Source organism: Acartia tonsa, chromosome 10 (genome assembly GCF_053477335.1).
Source record: "Acartia tonsa isolate MP-2025a chromosome 10, ASM5347733v1, whole genome shotgun sequence".
Taxonomy (NCBI): Eukaryota; Metazoa; Arthropoda; class Copepoda; order Calanoida; family Acartiidae; genus Acartia; species Acartia tonsa.
The window spans coordinates 17,489,088-17,507,448 of NC_137269.1; the positions used below are offsets into that span (position 1 = coordinate 17,489,088).

The window sequence follows — 18,361 nt, forward strand, 5'->3', positions numbered from 1 at the left end:
TATGGCATGAAATTGTTGGGAATGTACATTAGTATTCTATGTTGGTACTTCTTCAAGATATTGAGTAATCAATTTACTATTTTCTATCACAAACAAGGATGATCTGTTTTATCGAAACATAGCCCATTTTTTGTCATTTTTTCGTAACGCAGTTGGGTTTGTTAAGAAAATTAACAAAATGTTACTTGTTTACTATCACCAATAACCACCTCTCCCCACTTTTAATGGGGGAGTAACCTGTTCCTTAGAAATGACCAACTTCACATCCTTCACATTTGGTAACAAACGCGGAAAAATTGTAAAAATAAAAAATTTTCACTGGTCAGTTTATTACAAAGTGCACTTAGAGAAATTTATCCAAAATTATCAATTTCAGGATGGAAATGGGATATATTTTGAGAAATAATTATTCTAGTTTTTGTCCAATTTATCTCAATATTTTAGCATCCAGTTTATGCTAACATATTATGGAATTTTTTTTTTTTACCTACACTACACTGGTAAGATGAGGCTTTCACTTTTCCAGCAACTAAGAGTACATTGTTAATCCTTCGGTATACTATAATATTTAATTTAATTAAGATTCCTGCACCAGTAAGGTACAATCCTAAAATCGTAGCAACTTTATGATCAATACATTAATTTTTAGCTTTTGACAACTATTTTTAACTTGATAGAATAATAATTATTATTTTGATTTTTGGGAATTAATTATCTGAGTTAAACGACGAAGCCCAAAATACATATCTTTTGCACGTCGTCGTCTATCTGTGACGTCATATTCTCCATCTCTTTTTTAGGGATTTTCTTTCCCACTTCTCCTCTTATCTTCCTCATTTTATGACGTCACAGGAAGACGACGTGGTGCAAAAGTTATGTATTTTTGGCTTCGTCGAGTTAAACTTGTCCTTTTACCCTGGGAGGGAGGGACTTTATACAGTCAATAGTACTTAAAGTTTTATAATCTCGTTCTCTCATTAGCTGGCTCTATATCTTGGGTACTTTTATTGGTTGGTTCAGTGTACAACCATTCAACCAATAATTTGAATCTGTGCAAGGGGTAATTTTTTAAAAACCAACAATTATTTATCTTGGTACTTCAATTTATCATCCATTGTATTATCCCTCAATCATAGACGTCCAAGGGGGGGGGGGGGGATAATGGGGCGATTACCCCCCCCCCAAAAAAAAAAAACGAATTACCCCCCCCCCTTAAAAAATTTTTACCCCCCCCCAAAAAAAAAGCTTGGACGCCCCTGCCCTCAATATCCCTGTCTTTTACCAGATTTAATTGAATCCTGATGAAAAAGGAAGAAAAGAAGGAAAATGGCTAAAACAGAATTTAAACTAAATCAATTTATTTTTCAAAGAGGAATCGAATTGTTTGAAGTGATACAACTAGAATGAATCGTAGAATTAGGGTCAGATTATATATTTCCTACTATAATATGTGTCGTTATTTTATTGACATAAAGCCGTGTTTTATTATGTCATTATTTAGTTTGATTCAGTGTTTTTTTATAGTTTTTTTGACGTGAATTTTAAGCAATAATTCGTAAAACTTAAACAATAGGTCTGCAGTTTTTATTAGAATTTTAGAATTTATAAAATCTAAAATAGAATTTAGAAATTATAAAACCTGCTTTGGACTATACAAGGAATTAATCGATTCAGTCGTTAGTAAGATCTATATTAGATCTAAAACCGATTAATTTTTGGAAACGACAAGAAAATTGCTTTTCAGATTATACCAAATAATTAAAGGAATCCTCGTTCAATATTCCAAATTTCTCTTTTATTCGGAAGATTTTTCAGGCTGTTTTTGGTCTACCTAGATTTCTGAGGCATATTCTCAGGAAAGGACAGGATAAAATAGAGCCAACAAATTTTGAAGTGGAATCCTAAACAAAAGTTTATTTTGCTAATTCTATTAAAAAATTGCGCTAAAATGATTGTGCACATCTAGACATTGGAGTCTATAATAAAATTTAGGATAGACAAGTCTGCAAAAAAACGAAAGATTAAAAAATGAAAATGGATAAAACAATTGAAAATAGCTAAATCTAAAATTTAACTATACTCATAAAAAATATTCATAAAAACATTGGAGTAGTTTTGAGTCATGTGAAGGAAACGAAGTTGCGGGTTTTGTCATATTTTCACAGTAGATTTTCTCCTATTTCTAGCCCCTGCGGGGGTCTCTAACCCTATAGGGCAATCACCTAACCTATCTTAACCTGACCTAACCTAAAATAACCTTTCAAAAGCTACTGTGAAAATACGACGAAACCCGCAACTTCGTTTCCTTCACATGATCCGTATTTTTTTCTAATTAAACTCTTTCTGTAAGACAGGTGATTAAAAAAAAATGCTTGTTCCATATAATTAATATCCACTGTGAAAAAATGTAGCGCAATCATTTCATCTTTTGTGAAAGAATTGCTTCCGAGATTACAATGATTGTGTGATATTTATCCAAAACATTTTTAATTGTTTAATTTTCAATGGCTCTAAAAGTATTAGTGTCCGTCCGTCAGTTTTTATATCTATTTTCTGACATTTTATATTCTTTTACTTTAACTCTTTTTTTCTAATCTGTCACAATTTCGGTTTCCCCTAAAGTTAAGTTAATTTTGTTTTAATTAAATGAAGATATTTTGAAGGAAAGTTTAGGGTCACTTTCCAGGGGCAATTCTCTAAAGAGATGTATACCAATTTCAAGCTTCTTTGAGGAGCAAGATCATTTAATCATTTACACGAATGCGCAGACATCCTATTTAAATAAAGTTTTAACAACATCACATAATATGATGAAACCACAAATATATATATAAATATAAATATATTGGTTTGGTTTAACCATAACCTTTAACTGGTAATCTAACACACAATTTTTTAGTAACGCAGCTACTTTTCTAAAAGCATATATCTTTTCTGTACTTCTATATCTAAAATCTGTACTTCTATTAAAAAATAAACTTCTGTAACTATGTAACGCTGGTCGTTCAGCAGGCACTAGAAATCTTGAATATAATTTTTTTGTAATGGAGCTGCATTCCTCATTTAAAGCTTGGTGTTACTGTGACTTATATGCAATTAAAGCATTTTTGTTGTCATCAATATTAACAATAATACGTTTTAATCCCCCCCCCCCAAAAAAAAAAATTTGAATATAACAGTAGACCCACCATTTACAACATTTTTCAATAGTTTCGCAACTTAGCCGTTTTTAAAAAATCCTTGCATCTACAGCCAGCTGCCTTGAAAAAAAAGGAACGGCTGCCAAGTCCTACTTTTAATTTGATCTAGATACATAATATTCAAATTTTAATTGCCTTGGTAATTTAAATTTATTGAAATATTGAGATCATTAATTTTTGTTGATTTAAATGATATATTTTGACTTTGTGTTAAGTAATTATGAATTCAATAATTACTATTCTTTGTAGTTAAATTTTAGTAAGACTAGGCTCTTTTTCAGAAGATGATCTTTTTTATCCATAATATTTGTATTTCATCTAAAAGTAAGATTATTTAGAGCTCATAAAATGTAAAAGTCAAATTTAAAGGAAATAGACGTCGGCATAAACATTAAAAATTGTGTAAACCTTTGAAAACAAAACAAATAAATGAAAATTAATATATGAAAATTTATTATATATTATGTTTAGTATTGGTTGCATAACAGACATTATCCTAGTGAAGTACATTCTTTGTGTTTATTCGCCAAATGGTCTAAGAAATTTTTATGATGCGAAGCATAGATTTTTATAAAAAATCCAAAGCGTTGCTACTCTTCAGAAAGTAAAACAGGTCATCTATACATACATTATTTAAACATGATAATGTTATGCTTTGGTGATCCGCTTGGTAAATTGACGCGCAAAGCGCGCATTAATGCTTCTGGTTGAAATCCCTATTTGCAACACAGCTATTCTATAACCGTGTGCTTTTGTGTCTCACAAATATATGGCATCAAAAAATTTTAATAAATGAAAATAAATTACTTTAAATTCAATGAAACAACTATAATAGGTACGCTAATCATAGTTATTTATTTTTAAAATATTAATAAAGGTTGATCTTGTCTAGATTTCATACCTCAATGAAAACCTCTTTTTCTTATATAAATAATTGCGCTACTTATGGAATTACTTTGCCTTATGGATGAATAGTTACGTCAAATGAATCTTCATACAATTTTTATGCAATAAAAATTTATCTGATCCTGTATATATGAAATGTTTTTGTAATAATGCAAATAAAATAGTCCGTTTTAAATCTAACAATTTTAGAAATACTGCGAACCTAGCATCAAGGAGCTCTTTATCTGAAAGGATAAGGAAGTCCAGAAAAATAGCATCCCCAGACTAAAACCATAATGGCTCCAAAAATTGAGAAATTGTCAATAAAAATTAAACATATTTTTTTATTAACTTTAATCCAAGATTATATGACTAAATCTTTTTTTTCTGAAAAGATTTTTTTGACAATTTTTATGAGATTTGTAATTTCACGTCGGATTACTTTTCATAATTTTATCTTTTTCCAATAAGATAAAAAGGGATTTTCCACTATTAAATTAATTTTTTTGTGTGTAAGTTAAAGTTTGAGCCAATATAAATATTGTTATGGATATTTTTTTTTACGTTTTATAAGAAATGAGAAAAAAACAGTTAATCAATAACTATGATTGCAGGAGGGAGGGGGACATAAGCCGTAAAAACCAAAGGTTTTATAACCAAGTTATCTTTAACTTTATGTACTTTTATTGAATTTAGATTATTTTATTATACACTGTTAGTGTCGAAATTTTGAAACATTTGTGTGTTTATCAATTCATCGTCTTATCCCTTTAGCTCCGTGCCAAGATGATCTGTCTTTGCTATAATCATAGTTGTACTTGTTTAAAAGAAACAAAATTTTTAATTTCTTGATTTTAATATTTTTTTTTTCCATTGAGAATTTATTCTACAAGTCACCCATGCAAAGCTGTCGTAAATGTATGTTTTTACTAGCAGTCACGTTTCTATAAGCCTTTAGGGGCACTTTGAAATATTTTCTTCGACAGTGGAGGTCTCTTGGGGCGTATCTGCTAGTAAAAACATACATCTTTTTGGGGGTATCAAAACGCCAATGGTAGTCTCTCTAGCGAAACTTAAAAATAATGGAAAAAATCGTCCTTGCTATTTAAAAAGTTTAAATTGACTCTGTATCTTTTAGTCTCTGTATCTCTATATCTTATTGTTATTTAACCATTAAACTTTTCATTTCTTCTTTGTTAAATATTAAATATGTATAAAACAGAATCTAATCTAAAGATGAAACCACCCACCACCACTAAGAACAGTTGTGTGGATGAAAAATTTTTCAGGGTTAAAAATCATTGTATTAAAAAATGAATATTAAAGAGAGCTTTAATAATAGTTGTATGAATATAATCGATTAACTTTAACGACTCCCAAAACCTAAAAATTAATCAATTAAGATATTAATCTTTACCTTTACATTATTTTTTAGTAGTAGAGTTTAAAAGATTAGAAATAACTTGTAATATTTTTCTCAAGATTACACTTAAAGCTAACAACGGCAAAAAGAAGTCACAGTTAGGTGTCTGAATATTGTATTACCTTTTAAAATAATCCATCACTTGTATATTTTACAGTTCAAAACAAAAGGACTTTAAGTTTTAGAATAAACACATGAGTTTCTGATTATAATAGGTTTTTGAACCTCAAATACATTTTTTGACTATTTATTCAAATAGTTGAACTGGAGTCTTAAAGCAAATAGTTAAAATTTGATGCAAAACTTTTAATAGTTATTTCTCGGCTTTCCGCGGATATAGAATGTACAATTATAAGATTAAAACTAGTTTTTTTAGCCCCGAGTTGCCGAAGTAACTGGCTAAAAAAACTGGTTTTAATCTTATGATTGTATATTTTTATATTCGTAGAAAGCTGGATATAATTTGGTGCTAGACATAGTTTTTTCGTATGGATGAGAACTGGTTCCTATCCACCGGATTCGAATTAATATGATAATATTATTAATGTACAAATAAAATTTATTGAAATCTGTGATGAAATAATTAAATATCAGTTTTATCTAAACCAGAATCACCAGGCAAATATATGTATGTTAATAACCACAATTATAAATCAAAGTTATCTCTACAGTAAATATACCATTCATGTTGAATTTGAATGTTAATAATCTAAATTGTCAGGAAGTATAATCATTTGTAAGTTGAAACCAAGCAATCAGTTATTATATGTTTGTTGGTAAGCTAGCTACTATTAAAGTTACTTTACTTTGATTTTTGTTAAAAAGTAATGTTAAATTGTTAAATTCATTACATTACTTTATTCATAAATCTTTGTTGTTAATATTACAAATAATGTTAATTATGATATCTTAAACAAACAGATTGAGGTTTTTGTTAAACCATTTCAACTATAATGTGATAGTTAAATTAACATTAACGTAAATGAATTATTAGAACTCTTTTTTAAAGAATTTGTGAGGAGATTTGTTGTTTTTGTATCTGACTTATATTGCTTACACAAAGATCAATGTACTACGCAGCTTACAACAAGAAATAGTATCTTCATGCAAAGATAAATTAATAATAAAACACATTAATGTCAAATTTAGATCTCATAATATTGATTAATATTAAACTTTTATCTTTTAAATGATATTAAAAATTTTTATATGGATTTTAAATAAAGTCATAATTTAACGTCTTAATTAATCCTATTATATTAAGAAGTAAGGTTTTTTTTTCTGTTGCTTAAGACTTCAATAACTACTGAATTGATTAAGTTTTCACTGTCTTGAAAGCATCATAAAGGTCTTCGGGTGGTTTAGGCTATTTTAATTGTAGATTTAAACCTTGGTATGGTTTTAGGCTCTTTTTCTGCTGCCATTCCTTTACACGGTTTCCAGAGCCACCGCTGGTTAGTAATAAAGTAGCTGCAAGTTTGGAAAATATGATTTTTAACTGAAAATTCTAAATTTAATTACGTCATTAGAGACTTTTAAAGATTTACTAACTTAACCTGCAACTATGCTCCTAAAAAAGAAACTTAACGTCTGCTTATAGCTAGTTGGCAGTGCAGTGGTGAAAATATGGATGGTTAGGGAGCGCAAAGGCCGCGCCTCCAAACCACCTACTGTGCGTTCTATAGACAGAACATGGAATATAAAACATTTAGAATCATATACAGGTCTTATTTCTAGCTTCTTTGACCTTTAGAACTCTATTATTATAATATTGATTTCTTTTAATATTATATTAGGTGATGTTATGTTTTATATTAGAAAATTGTAGGTCTAGGTGATGATTTCTTATTCATAGGTTTAAACCCTAAGAAAATATTCTATATCTTTATATTGGTTGATTGTGAGGCTGCTTAAAAATATACATACATGGTTCTAATCTGTTGCTTTATCTCTGGCTACAAAACATTTATAATTAAAAGATGTCCATCCACGGGTTATAATCTATTATTTGATTTTCTTTGATTTTTATAGAACAGCTTGTTAATGGTGATTGTAAATCTATCTTTGAAGACTTTTTACGTTGAGATTCTAGGAGTGGAGCTACTATATAATAATTAGTTTATCTGTCTCTCTTCTGTAATAAATGTAGGCATTCTGTCTAGCATTCTCTTTAAGGTTTATGTGTCAACTATATGGGAATGATAAAAAGTGGTCGTGCCATTCTTTAATTTTGGCATATTTATTACATCTTATTCTTTAAAGTGTTCGCGCATAAAGTTTAAAGTCAGAACATTGAATAATCTTATTTGAAATATTATGATTTTAATTAAATTAAAAATCAAGACTACATTATAACATATGTATAGTGTATACGGTCTATGAATCTATATAATAAAACATTAATTGCTCTTTATAATATAACAAGGACGAATATATCTAACTAATAGCAGCGGAAGTGTTTGAAATCCTTTGCAATACAGCCAATTATTGAGAGTTTAAAGAAAGAAGAAAAGAGAATGTTTAAAAACTTAAGAAAGAGGAAACAATCAATGAAAAGGCTAATATATTATTAGAACGAAAGTATATTAATTGTTAGGGAAATTGTGAAAAGCCATGGTGTATTGAAAAAAAGTAATTATCTGCACTGCACTCTTAAAAATAAAAAATAAAGATTGGCTATCATTACAGACCGACCGACATTCACGAATATTATAGAGTGGCTTAATACTAATAAATTAGCTAGTTTAAGTTTCCATATAAATCAAAGACGATTACATTAAGTAGTAATGAAATTTTTAAAAAATAAGCTAAACATATAAAAACATATAATAGCATTTTAAGTTACAAGACAATAGGGCTGGGTTGAAGAGCTGCAAACAAATATAGACAAACTGACATGAAAGAATGACTTGTAGAATAGATTTGCCAAAAAAATATCAAAATCATTTTATTAGATATGATTACCATTTACAATATAATTATTAGAAAACAAATCAGGAAATTTTAGTATAAAGTAGCTATGCTACTTCCAATAATAAAGTTCGTTCAACCTTACAACTCAGCACGCATTGTTTTTATAATTAAAAAAATGTTGTAATTTTCCATTGATTTTAGTTTCTTTTCATCTTAGAATCAGGGTTCAGCAGCGGGTTCAGATTTGAGGATTTGCCGAGCCCTGCTTATAATTTTGAATTATAAACTTAAGTGATGCTGTATAAAGGTTCTGATGAGGTTTTGGGCTATTTTTCAAAATATTTAAATATCCGTAGGTTAAAGGTTTTGTTTCTATGAACTCCGATTGTCTTTTATTATCCAGTATTTAGCAGTCGCGCCATCAGCCGCGGTAATGCAGCTGCAGCTAAATACAAATTTTCAGCTAAAGCTTAGATTAACTCTCGCTAAAATAAAAAAATGGTGGCTGCTTGTGAAATGTTCCAGATATTGCAATCGGCAATTTTGTTTGGAATCCCATGATGGAATTTACGCGGCTTTCGCGCGGCTACCAAGCCCCGCTATATACATAACTTATTTATAATTTCTCTTCTGTATTTAAATTGCTTATTAAAATATTTTAGGTCTCTTGGAAACAAAAGTTTAAGCAATTTTGTACATTTTTAAAAAGGGCTCACTTTTAATAACTTATAATGACTGTTTTAAAACAAAATAGGTTTTGTAATAGCTAGGTTATCTAAAGCAAAAAAAAAATAATGTGTTTTTTTTCTTGCAAATTGTGACTTTCAAAGATTAGCTTCCCTTACTAACAGTGTATGAAAGTATAAAAAGTCTGATTTGTTAATAAAATTATCTGTTGTTTATGTGTACATATATCTATCCATCTGTTTGTTTGTAGGTCTTGTTATTAATGCTAGTAACAAACAAGGATGACAACATCCATAAAAGCGAAGCACTGAAATGGAACTGAATAATCAGAATATAAATGTATAAGAGTCGAAGCAAAATTGTAAGTAAATTTGAAAAACTGCTTTATACAGAATAATGTTAATGGACATACTTACATTTTTAGGACTTGATTATAGAGCTGCTTCACTTAAAATATTATTATACTTTGTTGTCCCAGGAATCACTATACCAAAAATCAGATCAATCGGATGATTAGATCACATAAAAATTAGTTGTTAAAAAAGTAAAAAAATCAACATGTTTAAAATGGACGTACGGACATTTTGGTAGTGATTATAGAGTTGAACGCTTTCTACATCGTACCTAACTACTAAAGGAATCACCATGCAAAATTTGAAATCAATTTGACAATCATAACATGCCTAAATTAACGAAAAAAGCTATCCGTGACGGACGGACGGACGTACGGACGGATGGACGGACGGACGTACGGACCGACCCTAATTATAGAAAAGCTTCGCTTTTAAAAATACAGAGTTTTTTTTACAGATAACTTAAAAAGTATGAATTTCTTTTTATGTTTAAAAATGAATTATTTTAGGTGTGGTTCAGGGAGAATGGAGGTTAACTGTTGTTAGATAAGAACAAGTACTAAACTTGATAAAATTTGTTACTAACACGGTACACCTGTATGTTCGTGAAGAAATAATTTTATCTTTACTAGAAACACGTGATACTGTGGAACATATTATTGAAAAGCTTCGCTTATAACATTTTATTTTGTATTCCAAAAATGAGATGAATAGGATAATCATATTACATTTTTTTTTTATAAATTAACGATAAGAGCTATCTGTTACGGACATATAGAACCTAATTATAGAAAAAACATAGCTTTTTTCAAGGTTTGAAGTCCCTCCTCCCTGACACAATGTTTTTGTTAACTAAGACTGATTAGGCTTCAGTGTCTGTGTCTGACATAGTCGACTTTGATATATTGTTTTTTTAGGTTTGGTGGTTAGGAAAAAAATGGTAACCTTACCTGTAAGTTATTTAGGCTTGAAAGCAAGTATTGAACAGTTTCAGGTAGAGCATCAAAAGGTGAAGAGAAAAACCTTAACCTAGTATATATAATGATATATGTTCCAAAAAAAAATATTAATTAACCTCACCTTTAATCTTACCCATAGATTCATGTTTACAGTTTTTATAATTATGCAATTAGATTCAACATTCGAAGAGAGCATTTTTAGCCCTCACGACTTCCCCCTTATTTCATAATTAATTAAAAATCAGTTACTCAATGGGTTATTTTTTTGTTTGTCTGTTTATTACTGTATGCTTTAGGTTGATACTGGGTAGGCCCGTAGGGTTAAGACCCCCCGCAGGGGACAGGTATAGGAAAAAATAATCATAATACAATAGTATTCTTTTTACAAATCTTTTTAGTTCATTTATACATACAGAATAACAGTATTATTTTTGGAGCATATCCTTATAATAAAATCAATGATATTTTATTGAAATATGCTGCCTATTATAATAAAATCGTAGCGTGCACCAAAATTTAGAATACACACGCAGATTTTACTAAATTATTAGTACATTCAATATTGTGCGAGTATGTTAATTTTAAAGAAGTTGTATCAACTTTTTTGCTTTTTATTTAAGATAGCTAGCCGGTTCTTTCAGTAAGTAGAAGATGTAAAATTTTTCATAGAATTCAGATATGCAATCGGTTTTTTTGTAGACCTCTTATTTTTTAAGTAATTTAAGTTTTTTAAAAAAATAATTAAGTCGGTTTTAAGGTACTAAAACGCAACAAAATAAAAGAAGAAAATAGCCAGCATGAACAAAAATAGTAAGATCTTTAATTTGACACCTTACTTTTAAAATTCTGTTGAGTAATTGTTGAAAAAATCTATTTTTTAACCTCGGTTATATCAAAACATTAAACCTAAATATTTTCTCATACAGACATAAAAATATGGGTTCATATATACCATTAGAATGAGAAAAATAATATGAATCCATTCTAAGCAAAATTGAAAAAGTTTTAAAAAATTGTAATAAAAAATAGAAAAAATAAAAGTTTATTTTAAGAATTGTAACTACTAAACTAGCCAATCACACATCGCAAAAATTGACGAATCGGGAAGCTTAACCTATAAGATTAACCTATAGAATTGCCAGAAAAAAAGAAGAACGTTCATACAATATATACAATAGATACTACAATAAATATAGTGATATTAAAGAACATGTAAAGAATGAAAAATTATGAACAAATATGCATCAGTCTGTTTATAAACTTCAAAACAATGCAGTTAAAAATACATTATTGTTTCTTGTGTTTAAAAAATATCTGCTACATTGCATTGTCTTTTGTTTAGGTTTGGTTCAGGTTTGGTTCAAGCTAACCCTTTAAAGCCGAAAATTATGATTCTTAAAAACAACTTGTTTTTTTTATTATAGTTTTATAAAACTTTTTCAATTTTGCTTAGAATAGATTCGTAATATTTTTCTGATTCTAAAGGTATATATGAACCCATGTTTTTTATGTCTGTATGAGAAAATATTTAGGTTTAATGTTTTGATTAAACCGAGGTTAAAAAAATAGATTTTTTCAACAATTACTCAACAGAATTTTAAAAGTAAGGTGTCAAATTAAAGTTCTTACTATTTTTGTTCATACTGGCTATTTTCTTCTTTTATTTTGTTGCGTTTTAGTACCTTAAAACCGACTTAATTATTTTTTTAAAAAACTTAAATTACTTTAAAAATAAGAGGTCTACAAAAAAAACCGATTGCATATCTGAATTCTATGAAAAATTTTACATCTACTACTTACTGAAAGAACCGGCTAGCTATCTTAAATAAAAAGCAAAAAAGTTGATACAACTTCTTTAACAATATTTTATTGGTGTAACATAAAGGGGGGAATTTGTCTATAGATTATGCTGATTTCTATAATAAAAATCTCCAATTCGTTGGCTTAAAAACTTTGAGGATCCTTATTATATCTTGATTTGGCTAATCAAACCTACAGCGACAAAAGTTTTCACCAATATTTCCAATTTACTCTTGGCTTTGTCGTTATTAAGGGTTTAACTAAATTTATCGTTCATTGCATAACCCTTGAGATACCTGTATATTTAAATGTGTTTTTGGATAGTTATTATTTTCAGGGCTCGGCAGCCGCGCGTCAGAGAAATCAAACATTTAGCATATTAAAAATCCGGTGGATGTCTAGACCTGACCCAAATATAGTAATCAATCTTTTCAAAATTTTTCAGAGCATCCAAACGGGTTTTAATTTGAGGTTATAGACTGAAGCGCAGCTGCCGATCCCTGATTATTTCCTTCTAGCTTTTTTAAAGGTTTTCACTCACTCTTATTATGTTTTTAAAAGCGAAGCTTTTCTATAATTAAGGTCGGTCCGTACGCCTGTCCGTCCGAGATAGATAGCTTTTATTCGTTAATTTAGGCATGTTAGAGTTGTTCTATCGATTTCAAACTTTGCATGATGATTCCTGTAGTAGTTAGGTAAGATTTAGAAAGCGTAGCAACTCTATAATCATTACCAGAATGTCCGTATGTCCATTTTAAACATGTTGATTTTTCTACTTTTTTAAAAACAAATTTTTATGTGATCTAATTATCCGTTTGATCTGATTTTTGGTATATTGATTCCTGGGACAACAAAGAACAATAGTATAAGCAAAGCAACTCTACAATCAAGTCCTAAAAATGTAAGTATGTCCAAAACATTATCCTGTATCAAGCAGTTTTTCAACAAATTTACTTACAATTTTGATTCGACTCTTTCGATACTTTTATATTCTGAATATTCAGTTCAGACACTAGACAAGTGTTAATGTCCGTTTGTCCTACCGTTTCAGTGCTTCGCTTTTATGGATGTTGTCATCCTTGTTTTTTGTATTATAGGTGTGTTAAAATTTACTCTTCCTTGTTCTACTAAAATCTTATTAGCTTGTTATTGCTACACTATTGTCAATATTAGAATGTATTTTTGTACTTAAATTTGAAATGATATTAGTAAATTGAAATTGTTACAATATTTCTATATTGCAAGTATCACCAAATATGAAGATTGGAATATTCCATAAATAATTATACACAATCACATGCTAGGAACTCACAAGAAGATTACAGATAACCATAGAAAAAGAGCCAAGTAGTTTATTCTGCACTGATTAGCCGCAGCTAAAGCTAAAGTTAAAAGCAAAGTAAAAAGTGTATCAAACCAGAAATGGTCTTTTTGGATTTGGCCTCCATTTTCCCTCAAAATTAATATTTATTACATATATTTTCTGGGATTTTTTCTTAGAGGGTGGGAGGGGTTAACCTACTGCACCCACCTCCCTCTCAGGAATAAGTATATATTTATTATTACATTTTTATAGCACAGAATAGCTTATTTGAAAGGAGGCAAATTAGATCACTCAATTCATCTATACTTTATACTTATTAATGTAATATAATGGGACATTACTCTTATGTCTAAAAATATGATTTTCTACTTATTTCTATCTCTTCTCGACCTTTAGAATTATGAACAAAGAAGTGTATATATATGAATGTATGCTGGTATAGTGCCATACTTTATTTCCTTCAAGCACGAACCTTAAAAGTCTTAAAAATACAATCTAATGACTTTCAATAATGAAGCATTTATTTGGTTGTTTAGTCGGTCATTCTTTATTTTGTATTCATCTTTCCTCTACACTCAAAGAAAAATCAAATATTTAAGAAACCAGGACAATTATGTCCATAAGTAGTGCAGCATTAATAATTTTTGATAGAAAAATATCTGTAGGATTTGTAAGTAAATCACTGAGTATGACATATTTTTTCTAGTTTTATATTGTAAATGATTTTTAAGGTTCAGTCAAAGTTATTTTTTGTTTAAAGGTGATGTACAACATTATCTCTAAAATTGGTTTCATAGTTTTATTTTCCTAAACATTACAACAATAGCAAGACCGAAACCAAGATGTTACTTTATTCGTTTTAAATTCTTAATGGCAATCTTATTTCCAAGATTGTAGCCAGGCCCCCTATAAGAAATATACATTTACACCCCCCCCCCCACGCACACACTCACACACACACATTCAAAAACACGACGAGACACGCCCTCGCCTGGTTCTACTATAAAAAAATACTTTATACAAACTGACATTTATTTTTAAAGTCGACACTTTTGTCTTGACTTATTCTTAAACTTAAATTTATACAATGTTTTTTAGTCCATTATTGGACAGCATGATGACACCTTCTTCCTACAAAATCTCCAATTAAGTAAAAAAAATTTAGTTTTTAATAATCAGGTAATGTTAGGGTGTCCAATATTTGATGAGGGAAATAAGAGCCCTGCAGGGTTAGGGTGCCGTCTGATAATGCATATCATGAAATATTTGTTCAAACCTATCCGAAGGAAAGTGCATGATATTTCCATACATGATGGAAAATGCCTTATTATAAAAATTCATAAAAAAATGTAAGTTTTCAAAAGGGCCAAAATGGCATATTCTTATGCCAAGCCCCCGATAAGCACCCCCCCCCTCTCCCATGCTCCAATTCATCCACTACGCCCCTTATGCTCCTGCTCTATCAGCCACCACGCCCCTCTTGTTCTAAATGTCACATTCGCAAATGGAGCTAATAATCATATGGATGACTTAAAACTAATAATTAACATAGTCACAATAATATCTGTAAGTACCAGATTAACCCCATTTTTAAGTTTAATGAAAAGTTTTTCTTACTATTGCAGATTAAAAAAGTAAAAATCAATGATCATAGAATAGAAACAAATGTACATGACACATCACAGTTTTAAATGAACTTGAGTTTGTCTTTTATATTTTGAAATATGAAAATGTTATATCTATCTATAATACAAAGTAGACCGATGTCTGTCTGTCCGTCTGTCCGTCTGTCCGTCTGTCCGTCTGACCGTCTGTCCGTCCGTCTGTCTGTCTGTCCCTTAAGATCTCGGTAACCACTGAACCGATCGGATTCTACTCTTCAGGGTATCTACCTATTGGTCCTGTGGTGGTTTTAAGCTATTTTCTCGGGGGGTGGGACACCCCCAACCCCCCCAAAAACCAAAAAATCCCCCCCCATTTTTTTTTTTTTTTTTTTTTTGAAGGAGTTTCCATGGTCCTTTATGGTCTCTCGCAATAATTTTTTTTATCACCTCTTGGGCAAAGCCCCTAGAGGCTAGGGGCGAAGCCGCTAGTTGTTTTATATAAAATGTTATAATATATATACATATATATTTTATATTGTAAACTATTAAACAAGCGCACAACCATCTATTTAGAGGATGCGCCACGGCGCACAAACCCACTCTCACACACTTAGTGCCGGCGCTTCGGGGCGCCATCTGTGACGTCATTATTATCCCCCTCCCCCATCTCTCAACTTCATTTCATTCATAAGTGGCGCAAGATAAAGGAGGAGAAGAAGGAGAGAGGTGGATGGGGGAAAAGGCGCAAAAAACGCGGGAGATCCAGGGGGGAAAAATGTTTTGGTATAAATACTAGTGCACAACCATCCAATAATCAGTTCTGCAGAAGCTCAAGCTTTAATCAGAAAACATTAAAGATGAAATCCGTTGTAAGTAAATTATGATTTTTAATTTAAAAACTTTAAAATGATAGATACTCAGGTTTAAAGTATTATGTCTTTTTTTTACACAATACCTATAACCATTTCTTTGTCATAAGAGAAAAAATATCATTAATTAGAAGAAAATGTTGTGTTTAACTTAAGATGACTAAAGTTACCTATTTTAGAATGTTTTTTCTTCTCAATACTTAAAAAAAATATAAGATTGTTATACAAGAAAATAAAAACCTTTTTATCGTTTAAGGTATAAGAGACCAAAAAATCCTTTCTAGTAATCACAAAATTATCTCTTAGTTTGATTTATTATTTATTAACAAATTACTTTTCTTTAGGCTGTCGCCGCCCTGTGCCTGTTTGCCGCCGCCGCTATGGCTGAAGCTGACGCTGAGGCCAGCGCTGCTCCCTACTATGGTTACTACGGCCATGGATATGGTCATGGTCATGGCTACTACGGTCATGGATATGGTCATGGATACGGGTATGGACTCCACCACCACGGCAAGAGATCCGCTGATGCCGATGCTGAGCCCGGCTACGGCTACTACGGCCACGGCTATGCCCACCACGGTTACTACGGATATCCCTATGCCCATGGACATGCCTACGGCCACCACTACGGCAAGAGATCTGCTGATGCTGAGGCTGCTCCCGTTGCTGAGGCTGATGCTCACTACGGCTACTACGGACATGGATACGGTCATGGTTATGCCCACCACGGCTACTACGGCTACCCCTATGCCCATGGTTATGCCCACCACTACGGCAAGAGATCCGCTGATGCTGAGGCTGCTCCCGCTGCTGAGGCCTCTGCTGATGCCTACTATGGCTACCCCTATGCTTATGGTCATGGTTATGCTCACCACGGATACTACGGATACCCCTATGCCCACCATGGATACTACGGATACCATCATTAATTTATTATTTTCTTGTTAAAGAGTTGAGTTATTTGTTGTTATGCAGACACGTGAAGTTGGTTGCTTCTCAAGAAACCTAGTCACCACATGAATTTAAATACTTTATAATAAAATATTAAACCCTACCTTTCTGTGTTTATCATTCATTAAAAAAATAAGCATAATTAGTTACATGAATATTAGTTCAACTTTAAAGTTACATTTACTTGAATTAAGATGATTATACCTTAATCTCTCATAAGAGGTTTAGTAAAATATTTTACATTTCATACTTTTAAAAGAAGATTAGATTATTTTTAAAAAGATTAATTAATATGTTTTTAATATAAACTTATTACAATAGAGAGGGAGGGGACAATTGGCTGTCCATTACACTAGTCATCAAAGTTTTATAATTATATCTCATTCAGTGGCTTAACAACTTTTAGGACTTTTATTGAATTTTGATTTGACTATTCATTAAGTTAAGTCAATTAACGTTTCAACCACAAATAGTAATATACAGAAGGGGTAATTTTGTGTATGTACATCAATTTATTGGCTATTGTTTTATCTCTTGAGATAACTGTATTACAGTTCTTTTAATTATTTAAACTAACATTGTAAGAGAATCTGAGACAAGTCGCGATCCCCCAATTCAAATTTAAAATGATTTTTGGTTTATTAAAATATTCAAATATTCAAAAAAAAAACAGATGAATAGGATAATTATATCATAAAATTTTTTTTTAAAAAGCTAAAAAATCGAAATGCATTGGTCGTTGACCCAGAACGGACGTTACTTATTAATATTTACTTCAAGACAAAGGTCCTACAGTCAAATGGTTAGCTGTCTCCCATAGTAAAGATGGTCCTACTATAAAAATGTGGCCCTAAGTTGTTATATGGTTGCTACAAAAGATCTAGTAACATAAGGTCTAATTTACAAAATGTCTAATGTTACAAAAGATCTAAAGTGAAAAATAGTTTTGGTGGTTCGTCTAACCTACAGCTGATTCTAGTGTTATTAGGTATCCACCTATTTCTTATTTTCATGTATCCTTTTATAAAAGTAAAAGGATGTCTGTGTGAAACGAAAATCCGATAAATAACCACTAAACCGATATTTTTATCCTGTACAGTGACGCTTCTCATAGGACCAGGCATGGTTGATATTTTGAAGGATTGTACCCCTTACTAATTAAAACTAAATTATAATGAGGAAAGTTTAATACTTCCCTCATGTTCCCCGAGAGGTCTAAAGGGGCGTCGCCGCTATCGTTTATATTTTATCGCTGAGCTATATTTACACTTACTTGTCCTAGTTATGTTGTTGTTAATGTTAATATCGTGACTGAAATAAGGTTAGCCTCGCAAATAGTAAACATAAAAAATATATTCTAACAACTTGCACCTAATCATTCAGAAATTTGGGG

At 30.6% G+C, this 18,361-nt stretch overlaps 1 protein-coding gene across 1 annotated transcript; it reads left to right on the top strand.

The window, feature by feature from the left end:
* Positions 1 to 15,861: 15,861 nt before the first annotated feature.
* LOC145329554 (uncharacterized) lies at positions 15,862 to 17,071 on the top strand. Its single transcript, XM_080173827.1, has 2 exons — positions 15,862 to 16,017; positions 16,362 to 17,071. The coding sequence occupies exons 1-2, from the start codon at positions 16,006 to 16,008 to the stop codon at positions 16,944 to 16,946; spliced, it is 597 nt and encodes a 198-aa protein (XP_080029953.1). The 5' UTR covers positions 15,862 to 16,005; the 3' UTR covers positions 16,947 to 17,071.
* Positions 17,072 to 18,361: the final 1,290 nt, after the last annotated feature.